This window comes from Nestor notabilis, unplaced genomic scaffold (genome assembly GCF_000696875.1).
Source record: "Nestor notabilis isolate BGI_N333 unplaced genomic scaffold, ASM69687v1 scaffold22327, whole genome shotgun sequence".
In the NCBI taxonomy this organism is placed as follows: domain Eukaryota; kingdom Metazoa; phylum Chordata; class Aves; order Psittaciformes; family Psittacidae; genus Nestor; species Nestor notabilis.
The window spans coordinates 1-12,633 of NW_009937201.1; the positions used below are offsets into that span (position 1 = coordinate 1).

The following is a 12,633-nucleotide window of genomic DNA, read 5'->3' on the forward strand; positions in this document are numbered from 1 at the left end:
GTGTGCCCGGCCCTGCGTGGCTGTCGGTTAGAAGGGGTTCCTTAATACCGTATTGAAGCTACTGAACGGCTTCCTATGCAGCGAGGCTGACCTTTGCCCAAAACTGGACCAGGAGGCGTATTTATTGCCCTAAACCACGTTTTTCTACTGCTTTCGTGCGATTAATAAAGTATTTTTAAGCTCGTGTGAGTGAATAAGGTTATTTTTTCACCTCCGTATTCGTAATTAATGGATCAGGTGTAATGGGCGAATTGAAAAAAAAAAACCAACCGTGAGCAGAAGTAACCTGAGAGAAGAGAAACTCAATAGGATTGTATTTAAATTTGTATTGTAGTTAGATTTAGATCTAAATGGAGTTTGGAGCTGTCTGTAGGAAGAAAAGGTTTTGTTCTGCTGTTTGAGTTTTGATGATGTGCTTGTATGTATTTAATGATCTTCATTGCGATTGTTTTAGGCACCTGTTCAGATAAAGGAGTTTGGTGCAGTAAGTAAAATTGACTTCTCGCCAGTTCCTCCGCGTAACTATGCTGTCACAGCTTCCTCGAGGGTAGGTGGCTTTTCTGAGGTTTTCATGCTCTTGTCTTTCAGTTGATATCATATGAGAGAACTTAATGTCTTCTTGTTGTACCAGATCCACATTTATGGTCGTTACTCTCAGGAACCAATCAAAACATTTTCTCGCTTCAAAGATGCTGCTTATTGTGGCACATACAGAGATGATGGCAATCTGCTTGTTGCTGGCAGCGAGGAAGGTATCATTCGCCTCTTTGACATCAGTGGAAAAGCACCGCTGAGACAATTTGATGGTCATACTAAGTAAGACAATGTTGGGTTTTCGTTTGCGTGTGTAAGCTTGTTGGCTGTGTTTGCATGTTTCCTTTGTATGTGTTAAAAATCTGGGTAATACTGGTCTGTGTTGCTTGTAACTGTTCCATGTAGATCTTACTGAAAAGTAGATTTTTAAATTGAATTAAAAATTGGAGTAATTTTTAAATTCCAAATATGAATTGAGTACATGGAACAGTAAATTTATTTTCTAATTTAGGTAGGTGTCTGTTAATATGTTGTGTAGACACAGTCTTGTGACTACATGGCACTGATGAGCACATTTTTTTTTTCTATAATTTTTTTATAAAAGACAGTGCTACTACGCAGACCTTTTAAGTAACAAATGCAGAACTTACAGCTTTTGAATGAGTATCTATTAGTCATATAAAACTTTTAAGGCAGATCCTATCAAGCATCGGTCAGCATGATTCTTTTCTGGCTGGAAATATAAAAACTAAAGTGTTACTAACCTCTAAAGTGGGGCTTCATAACTTTGAACAGTGAGGACTTTGCACGTTTAAGAGAGAATACATAAATAATCTCTTCAGACAGACTAACTCTTCTGGAAACAAGTATATATTTTAACTTTGGCTATTGTGGACTTTGGTTTCTAGAGCTGTTCATGTAGCGGGTTTCCTGTCTGATAAATACCGAATATTCTCTGGTGGTGATGATTACTCATCAAAGCTGTGGGATATTCCAAGTGGTACAGAAATAGTCTCATACAGAGAACATACTGACTACGTGAGATGCGGCTGTGCAAGTAAAGTGAATGCAGACGTCTTTGTAACAGGTTTGATTTTATATATGCTTCTTTTGTAGTGAATTGAAGAAAAATGCAGAAATAGTTTCTGATACAGTAGGATCTTGCTTACTGTATTTTAAACGTGGAGGATCTGTCTTCCTACTTGGTGCTTCCTTTACTGTTTCCTTTTTGCTTGCTTTTTAAGCTTGGCACTGATGTTCGTAGGGAAACTCGGAATTTCCCTATTTTTTAACATATCTTTGCTTTAGCCTGGTAGGGTTAACAGAGCTGTTCTGACTGGTCTTTGAAAGTTTTTAGAAAATTCTGTGAATATATACTTTAGTTGTGGTTGACTGAAGGTTTCCAGAGGAGGACACTAGTTCTGTTGTAGTTTGTACAGCCCAAAACTCAAGACTCAAAAATGAAAGGTCATATGAGGACTTAGTTGAAACTGGTTGCTGTTGGTTTTCTTAGCAGTAGCTTTCTATTAACGTCTAGTAAGTTGCTAGAAGAAAAATAGTTTTCCTTACTTTGGGAGGCACATGAGATGAAGTTCCATCAGGTTACCTTGTATTTATTGTTACAAATACAGTTGATTAATGGAAGGGAAATAAAATAAAGACTTAAATTACTTCTAAGGCCTGACATACTGCTGGGGCTGGAATCAGACGACTTATATTGCCTGAAGGCTATAAATTAACCAAGACTAACCAAAAGGTGTTCTAAGTGCATGGTTTAAAACTCTTTCTGTTTGGCAGGAGCTCCTTTAGATTGTAGGACATGGCTGTTCTAGTTCGTGAAATAATTGAAATGATGAAACTGAACCTAATCATGGTGTTGTTTGCAGGTTCCTATGATCACACTGTGAAGCTATTTGATGCCCGAACGAAAAGTAGTATCATAACCATAGAACATGGCCAGCCTGTGGAAAGTGTGCTTCTTTTCCCTTCTGGTGGGCTTCTAGTATCTGCAGGTACTTCAGTAAAATCATATTTCTTTTCTGTGGCCCTGATGTACTTCAGCTGCTTCCTTCTAGTATTTTCATTTAGTAGTGAGGTGGTAAGTGATGTAACAGCTGGATTTCTCAAAGATATTTAGGAATCCATTGATCTGGAGGGTGAAAATGGGGTTCTTTTTGTCTCTGATTAGATTTTGTTGTAGTTGATCCAAAAAAATCCACAAAAAACCCCTGATGTTTTTAATGGCAAGATACAGACTTTAATTAACCCAGTGCTAAAGTAAAGGAACTTTAGGTACTTTTGATAAGAAGTATGTTGAATCATTCAGCTGTAGAATGGCCTGAAAAAGAACATGCTTGTAATGTGTCTTGTTCCAGGAGATAGTCATAATGGATGGGGATGGTGAGTAGGTACAGAATACTTGGTGTTACGAAGGAGGCACTAGAATTGTATGAAAACTTCTTCAGAGAAGTGGAAATGTGTATGTATGTCAAACTGTTTTGTGTGTTTCCTTCTCACAGGAGGTCGATATGTCAAAGTCTGGGATGTGCTTAAAGGTGGACAATTACTAGTATCACTTAAAAATCACCATAAAACTGTAACTTGTTTATGCTTGAACAGCTCTGGACAAAGGTTATTGTCAGGATCCCTGGACAGGTTAGTATATTTTGTGGCAATTTCAATTCTTCAGGACCATCATGGTTTAAGCCCAGCCAGTAACTCAGCACCACGTAGCTGCTTGCTAACTTCTGTCTTTTCCCTCACACCTCCAGGCAGGAAGGGGAGGAGAATTGATAGAATTTAAACCCCATGGGTTAAGATAAGAACAATCCAGTAACTAAAGTATAATACAAAACCACTACTATTAATAATAATGATAAGGGAAATAACAAGGGGAGAGAATATAAAACTAAAAAGGGAAGGGCAAAAAAACCAGTAAACACCAGTGATGCACGATACAATTGCTCACCACCTGCTGACTGGTACCCAGCCTGACCTGAGCAGCGACTGGTCCCTTCCATGTGACCCCTCAGTTTATCTACTGGGCGTGACATGCTGTGGTATGGAATACCTTTGGCCAGTTTGGGTCAGGTATCCTGTCTCTGCTTCCTCTGGCTTCTTGTGCCCCTCCTCAGTGGCGGAGCATGAGAGACTGAGAAGTCCTTGGTCAGAGTAAGCATTACCTAGCAACAATTAAAACATTGGTGTGCTATCAGCAGTGTTCTCGGACTGAAGCTGAAACACAGCACTGCACTAGCTAACAGGAAGGAGAAAAATAGTGTTACAGCTGAACCCAGGACAAGGACTCTTTATTTTAAAATTATTATACATCAAGTGTGAATCTGTGCATGATTTTTTTTGACTTAAGCACTTTTAACTATTATATAAAGATATAACCTAATTGAAAACGTGTTTTGGGGCCAAGGGACATACTGCAGTATACATTAACCTTTTCCTCATGTTAACTTGAAAAGTCAGTAAGGGTTGCATGTGCATTTGGGATCTGTATGTTCAACTTCTGAATAAGCATTCCTTTTTTTTAAATCTCTAAACTTACCTTTGCAGTCTCTATAATAAAGTACCTGTTCTTAACTTTAATACAGTTTAAGTAACTGAAAGTATTAGTATACATCTTTAAAGAGCCTGGGGTTTGTGTCTCTGTGATACTGCTTTTTGTACCCAAAGTGCACAGGTGAAATATCCTTGCTTTTTTGTTTGTTTGGGTTGAGTTGCTGAGTACTGGTGTTGAATATGTTGTCTCTGAGACACTAGAAACATGGAGTGGTCTGAAATGTCAGTGGTCTGTTTTCTCCCTTCCTGCCTCCCTTGTTCCCTTCTGTACTTCCTAGGCTTCCTCAGGCTTTATTGCTTACAAAGCATAAGCTGAAGCATCCCACTAGCTGTGCAGCTGTTTGTCATTCAGTGCTCACAGCACTGAAGTTCATACTTGTTGTAAGAGAATATTTTGTTTTCCCAATTGTTAAATATTTCCTATCTTCAATCAAGACATTAAAGAGCAGACATATACAGGAATATCTATGGATTTACTTACAGAAATTGTCAATAGATCTTACATTTAAGACTTAAGAACAAATTTCAAGAAATACTTAAGTGTTCCATGTTAAGTGTAGCTGAAGTCAGTCACTACATCTGTTTTCAATTTCTTCTGTTCTTGCCCCATCTTCAGCTTTTTGTGGGTAAAGGTCATCCTTTCCTGACTTCTGGTTGTCTTTTAAGAGACATTAAAGACAGAATTCTCTTGCAGAAGAGGTAATAACTAAGAAGCTCAGTGGTAATCTGAAGAATGGTTTGTATAAATACTCATTTTCCTTAAATGATGTGTAGAACTTGAGAGTCATGAAATTCCTGTAAAGTGTCTACAATAAGGCATTACTAACGAGGTTTTAATCATTACTCTTCCATATAGGCATGTGAAGATTTACAGTACAACTTCCTACAAAGTAGTCCACAGTTTCAGCTATGCAGCATCCATCCTCAGTATTGCGCTGTCGGTAAGTACATTAGAAATTTTTCAAGGCAGCGTAATTACTCATACCTTTTACATCACTGAAGTAATTTATTTTTGCTATTTGGCGTTTCAGAAGAATGGTGTGCGTGCAAAGGAGGATGACTGAATATACTCCGCCTAAGTAAAAAAAAATGCATTACAAGGTTTTAAACGTAATACATTCAGATACCACATATTACCTGATTAGATCTGCACCAAATTGTCTGTTTATCAAGGATAGTATACACCATTGGGAAAGTTTCACTCTTAAAGTCCTTTGACTTTGCCTTTCAAGAACCTTGTGTGGCACTGATAAAAGAAAAAAAAGGTAGTTCATTCATTGAGAAATTAAGAATAGGGTGACCTTGTCTTAGAAGTTACTGGTGTCAGATTGGTTAGAGGAAGAAAAGAGGAGAGGGTATGAGGTATATGCATAAACAGATCTCTTTGCCAATGCATGTGTCTTACTGTCTTGGAAACAGAAAACAGACTCATTTCTCTGAAGTATTTGAGTTCCAATGGGTAAGTGACCTGCTGGTCAGGTATTTGGAGGCTAGCACTACTTTTTAAAACAATGGAATCGTCATGTAATTCCCCTCTTCTGTAGCCTCTGAAGGACATGTAAAAGGGACTGTGAGGAATCTTTTTTTTTTTAGCAGCAGTTGAGCAGCAGTTTAGCCGAGTTGAGTTTAATGTTTACATAGAATAACCTGTTAATAGTAACAGGTCGGATTTCACTTTTATATGTGAAGTCAGTGTTTTTCATTAGTGTATCATTTAAAATTATAATCTTTAGCATCCAATACATGAAACGTGTTATTTAGGTGAAATTCATACCAGTGACTGGTACTTTGATCAATTCTCACTTGTTTTTCAAAATCTTGTTTTTCAAAATCTTGCTGTTCCATAATGGCTTTCTCATAGTTAGTGTTCACGTCTGCTGTATGGCATATAATAGGCAAAGGCAGTTGTACACCACTGAAGAAAACCAAAACCTGTCATACGTACTTACATACGGATGTTAATGCATATTTGACCTTGCTTAATGTGTCCGTCTAGGTATTTTTTAAAGGTGTATTAGATGGATAATGTTGTTTACCATCACAGCCCTGAAGCTGTCGCTGTTTTGAGCAAGGTGTTTGACCACATGGGACCTCATAGAGGTGCCTTCCAACTTCACTTATTCTGTAAAACTGTGATTAGAACCTTGTCATGAAAAATAAAATTTTACAAATCTGCATGGTAGAGGATGCATCATGAAATAAAAGACCACGTTCCTAACTCTGTGATTTTGTCATTTTAGCCTGAAGATGAAACCATGGTTGTAGGCATGACCAATGGGGTGCTAAATATTAAACACAGAAAACCTGAAGAAGGGAAAGAAAAGTCTCAGAAGAAGAGGCAACCAGCATATAGAACCTATATGAAAGGAAAAACTTACATGCCAAAACAGGTACAGGGTGGTGAGAAAATGTATACTGAAGCAGTCCTCAAAAAAATTGTTTTGGTGGGGTTTTTTTGGGGTTTTTTTTGGGGTTTTTTTTTTTGCGAACTAAGTTGAAGAAAGGGAAGGGAAGTAAGACACAAAGACATAAAAGCTTGTTCATGGTAGTACATCTAATCCATTGTGTGTATGTGTCTCATTCTGAACTCACTTTTTCAATTCTAGGAAGATTTCTCTGTCAGTAAACCTGTAAGACGTGCTTTGAGGAAATATGACAAGCTGCTGAAGAGCTTTCAATCTTCCAAAGCCCTTGATGCGGTACTGGAGGTAAGGCATAGGTTTTTCTCTGAATTGTGTGCTGTCATCTGACATGGATTTCTTCCGTTTGTTAAGCTAATTTTATTTCAGTATCTCAGTAGAAAGGATTCAAACTTGTGTGGCTTCCATTTTGCTTTTGCTGGTGTCAACCATTTTTTGGGTGTAAAGATGTTGCTTTGGTACTAAATTCTTCTTATGTATGCCCAGCCATCCATCAGGCTTCATACTCCTGAAGTTACGGTTGCAGTCATGCAGGAACTACATCGCAGAGGAACTCTGAGGAGTGCACTTGCAGGCCGAGACGAGAAGCAAATTAATCTCCTGCTTACCTTTGTGGCAAGGTATTATTTTAACCTGAGTTCTCTTTGATTCTTTTGAGACCTGTATTTCTTGACAGCTTTTGCAACAGAGTCTCAGCAGGTCATGGCTGGAACATTAGTACTCTTGAAATCTCACGTGCCTTCTGCTTTCTGATAAGAAGGTCTGGGATAGTACTGAAATTGTTAGCACAAAACAATTTTGCTGATAGTATGAGAGAATATATTTTCCTTCTGTGCCATACGTTCCACCTTTAGTCTGTTATTTTCTGTGCCTTGATGAAACTTGTGTCTTCACGTATCTGAGGCTTTTGCCAGTTCTCCAACCCCCACTGCCTTCCTCAAAGCAAGAGTTTTTTGGCTCGCTTCTCTGACTGCTGTTCTGTTATGTCTTTTCATGAATAAGAAAGTGTCTCTATGCCTGTATGAGAAACCAGGTTGTTGCTTGGAGAAGGAGTGCAGTTGGGAAAACCAGTAAAATTGGGATATCTTCTAATTTTGCAGGCGTGTGATTGAGCCTAGATTTACTCCTATACTGGTGACTGTTGCAGATATGATCACTGGTAAGTACAGCACAGAAAAGATTCCCAAAGCTGTATAGCTTGGAAATAAGGTAAAAAGTGTTACATTTTAAGAAAACAAACTTTTATGGCTTTTTTTATAAGTATGAACTTGGTGTCAAGAGAATGATCTAAAAAGAGATACTGGCAGATAACTTTGACCACTGTCTGTCTGACTTGCACTGGCTGCAGGAAGCTCCTCATGGTCTCTTAAGTATCTTTGTTATCTCATATTTCTACATGTACATAGTTCAGGTGAATTTCACTTCTCCAGTGAGGTAAAAATAGTATTTGAGGTCATAAAACCTTCTATTCCTGTTAGTATGACTTACTGTTACTGTAAGTACATACCAAAAGTTAACACTGTTTTCAGAACACTGTTGAACTGGTCTTATTTGTCCACAATGTTGGACTTGTGCCAGGCTCTGTAAATGCATCTCTAACTAGCTAATATGATTTTCATGTTTCCATAGACACGTGAATTCTTAAGTGATTTTTTTCTTTACAGACATTTATCAGCCTGTGCTTGGGCAGTCAGCGATTGTTGATAGACAGTTCTTGAGACTTCAGGAAGCCATAGGAAAAGAGATTGACTATCAAGGGGAACTACTAGAAGTTTTGGGAATGATGGATACACTGTTCGCTACTTTTGCTGAGAAAAAAGCTACTTGTCTAGAAGAGAACAGAAGTAATAGTCCTACAGAGACCATTGAAACAGATACGAATGACTGACAACTGCCATGACAAATTTTCTTAAAAATAATGTGGACTTGAAATACATGAGCTGTTCTCCTGATAACTTTCTATAATAATGACTTTCTAAAAAAGCCCCTGTATGTTGAAGCTTTGTCTTCTCAATTGTGTTTCTGAATAGGCTTCATTACTGAAGACAGAGAAAGAAGAATGTTTTCAGGATTTTTCCATGCAGTATTTTCCAAACAATTGAATTTTAAAGTTTTATTCCAAAGTTGTGTAACTTTGAAAGAGCATTTTGCGCATCCAAGTCATTATTTGACTTAGAGGAACAGTCAAAAATTTTCATTTTTTATTTACTGGAAAATAATGAGATTTGTCTATTGTGTCATTGTCCTTATTTAAGGTTAATATCCCATCTCACATACGTGGACATACGAATAAAACCACATATGCATTTGATAAAACTTGACTTTATCGTGTTTTCTCCCCCTGCTTTGTCTCCATTTCAGGCTTCAATGAATTCATAGGAAACAGCAAAATGACTCAAGAAAACTAGTGCATGCTTATGTATATGAAAAAATTGTTAGTTTCATTAGTTTAATTTTTTAAGTAAGCAGTGCATATATATTTGAGTTATAATTCTCTAGAAAGCAGATGATCCTTTCTTCTAAAGGGAAATTCATTCAAATTAGTTTAATGTAGTAAGTAAACTGACACCAGTGAGAAAATCTTCAGTTAAAAGCTCAACTTTTGTGTAATTCTGTCACTTTAAATGAACAGTAGATGCAATTAAAGTCTATGTTCTTATCAGTATGTATTTGAATGCTGGGGTATTGATTTATTTTAACTTCAAGAAGTGCTGGAGAAGGATATTATGCTTTTGGAAGGCAGGTGTGCCAAAGGCCCCTCAACACATGCAGGATGACAGCAGCGTGGAACTTTGTCCTTAGCTTGTTTTCTGTGACTTGCATTTTCCGCCAGAATTTATGTGAGATATAGTACGAATTTCCTGCAAAAGGATTTTCTTTAAGTTGGCTCAATGTCCGGGTGGAGATTGTGACAGGTGGTCTCCCTTGGTGGTCCGTATTGGGAGCAGTACTGTTTCGTATAACGATCAACAGAAGAGACAGTGGGATTGAGCACACCACAGCAAATTTGTAGATGACTCCAAGCTAAGTGGTGCTGTTGACATGCCTGAGGGACAGGATGCCATTGAGAGAGACCTGGACAAGCTCGAGAAGTGGGCCCATGTGAACCTCATGAAGTTCAATAGGGCCAAGTGTAAGGTCCTGCATGATGGTCAGGGCGACCCTCAGTATCAACACAGGCTGGGGGATGAAAGGATTGATAGGAGCCTTGTGGAGAAGGACTAAGGTGCTGCTGGATGAAACGCCGGATGTGAGCCAGCAATGTGCACTTGCAGCCCAGAAAGCCAACCACATCCTGGCCTGCATCAAAAGGAGTGTGACAAGCAGGTCGAGGGAGGTGAGTCTCCTCCTCTACTCTGCTCTCATGGGATCCCACCTGCAGTACCGCATCTGGCTCTGGGACCCCCAATATAAGAAGGATGTGGACCTGTTCGAGTGAGTCCAGAGGAGGGCCATAAAGATGAGAGCACTGGAGCATGTCTCCTATGGAGACTGGTATCACAAGGGAGTTGTTTCAATTCTATTACTGTCTCAAGGTACATGCTTGCTCCAGCCCTTCTCAGATGAAATAGGTTCCTACTCACAGAATTGTCACTTTTATTTAATCACTGATGGAATCCTGGAATAGAGACAGCATAAATCAGTTCATGTGCTCACAACAGTAAGTGGAAACATTACACACCAAAAATGTGAAGTTCTGATGTAGAATAGGTTTCTCAATGCTTTCTGATCATTTAATCTTCTGCCAAGGATTTCTGCTTTAGGTATGAAATCTCGTGAGTTGGCTAGGTGTGAAAAAGCCTGTGTTAGGAAAAATTTTGAGCACATTAGAGCGGGCTTGAGACATCCCTTACTTAAAAGAAAACAAGCAAACAAAGAAATAAAGCATACCCCTTCATAGATTAAAAAGAAATGTTCTGACCCTCGCCAGATGGAGCAGCCTCCTTACATTGCAGAAGTCCTTCTGGATGGTCAATTTGGCATTGCTATTGCCAGCAATTTTCCACTGTTAGTCTTCAGACTCTCAGGTCTGTGAATTTATAAGCGAACAAAAAAGGCTTGTAATGACTAACAATGCCTGTGCAACACAACCATATCTTGCCAAATATTTGATTTTGCTTTGCTTATGTACTTGACCTCAGAGTTTGTGTGAAGGTTACAGTTAAAATAGTGAAATGAAATGTTTTCAGGTTGCTCTGGATAACCACATGCATAGTCCCAACACATACAAACACATACAAAAAGCTTACCTAAATCCTTGTTTGCATGGTGGAAATGCAAAAGGTGGTTTCCTCTGGAACTGAGTTCTAAGCATTTTAGAATAATAGTACACAGTGTTGGAAATCATATAAATTAAATGACAACTCTTAACTAAAGTAACTCTTTCAAGTAGGAAAATTTGGAATTTGAATCCTGAGGGTCTACGGCTGCTGCAAATGCATTTATGCTTGTCTTCTTTTCTTACATAATATGCAGTTGTTTAGCTCAGTATATTTAGTTGTAAGTGAATATAACAACTGAAGTAAAGCAATCCTTCGGTATATTTCCAGTAAAGTATGCTAGGGCTGGATGTAGAGGAAAGGTGCTGTAACATGATTGCAAGCCACCCTAACCAGGCTGCACCCCATCAACCTGCACCTCTTATTTTATTTCCTTGCAAATTTAGCTTTCCAAAGTCCTGATCACACCTAGCCGGTGGATGTATTACCTTTTTGATTTCAGAGCTGTGGACTTGTTCTAACAAGCACAGCACTGAAAGTCCCCGCTTCCTGGTACTCTGTGCAGATGTTTGTGTGATAAGCCACCCAAAACAAACCAATGCAAAGGTTCAAGTTTTAGAGGTGGACACACACCACATAAAGCCACGAAACTCTTCCTGAAACACAAAAGGTGGTGATGGGGTTTTACTGGCTTCTCTCTCTTTCAGCGAGGTAACTTCATGACCTATGCTCTGTTGAAGAAATCTAATATACTTCCTTTTTAAAAATGCTGGTGAAACTATCATGCATTTAGGTGGGTGAAGGCAAGTAAGTGAATTAGATGGGTTTAGTTGCATTAAGGACATCTGATAATAAGAAAATAACTGAGAAGCTTGAATTTTTTATCATAAAATGTGAGACATGTTGTGATCTTGTGCTCTTAACCAGGACCTTTCAGTGTATTTTACCAGCTTGGCTACAGCTTTGCTGTTAGTTAAATATGCAACATAGAGGTCTTTAACTATCACCTATGGGAAAGGTTGGTCTGAATTGTGCTGCTGTTTTCTATGTACAATTTTTTTAAACTATCAACACATATTATTGAAGATAATTTGTTTGCTATTCTCATTTTCAAAGTCAGGACCTGCAAGTATCCTTGTGGGTATGGGAAATGAGTATCAGGTGGAAAAGAGGTATGACAAAAGATCACGCTGTCATTTCAGCATGATACTCTTGGAGGACTAGGAGAACACTTTTTGTTACTGGCTTAGTTTTAAACTAGTAGCATTGCTCAATACATTTATACTTAGACCCCATTTAAGCTCTAATTCTGGACTGAACAGATTCAGCTCTCTTAAGTTTTCTTTCCCTGTGATTACCAGTAAAGAGAATAAACTCCTTTGTTTCTCAGTATTGGGGAAACAGGAAAAACACACCTTCATAGTGTTCCAGCTGCTGCTTCACAGTAACACACTAATTCTTTCATGATTCCTTAGAACACTTGGGTAAGCTTTTTTCATCTCCACAGCACTGTGCTGTGCTGTACAAATAAAGTATGCTATCCACTTACAGCAACCAGGACATGAACTAGTTGCAGCAGAGGGAGCTTGGTAAGCCTCCCCCCCGCCCCGCCTGATAATGAACACCACTTCTTCAGTGCTCTGATGTCCTTACTAGTGAAACAGGTTGTCAGAATAGGCTTAGGGAGTCAACATCATGAGATGATTTTAAGAACAGCCTAAGGTGTGTATGTGCAGCATACGTGGTGTAGTCTATCGCGATCAGACCACTACGCCGCATGAAACACTCCTGGAGCGACTGGGCAGCAGTGTGACCCGCTGCTCCTTGTATGGGCAGCGCCCCGCTGGATGCTGGGATGGAGGGGTGGCCCCGGCGGCTGTGCGGGAGCC

At 38.9% G+C, this 12,633-nt stretch overlaps 1 protein-coding gene across 1 annotated transcript; it reads left to right on the plus strand.

Moving 5' to 3' along the window:
* Positions 1–454: 454 nt before the first annotated feature.
* On the plus strand, positions 455–8,451 carry UTP15 (UTP15, U3 small nucleolar ribonucleoprotein, homolog (S. cerevisiae); the record flags this gene model as incomplete). Its single annotated transcript, XM_010018714.1, has 11 exons — positions 455–547; positions 632–816; positions 1,443–1,621; positions 2,421–2,546; positions 3,054–3,189; positions 4,961–5,045; positions 6,345–6,494; positions 6,711–6,812; positions 7,011–7,144; positions 7,625–7,683; positions 8,189–8,451. Coding segments are annotated over 11 exons (1,473 nt in total), but the record flags the coding sequence as incomplete, so codon positions are not given.
* Positions 8,452–12,633: the final 4,182 nt, after the last annotated feature.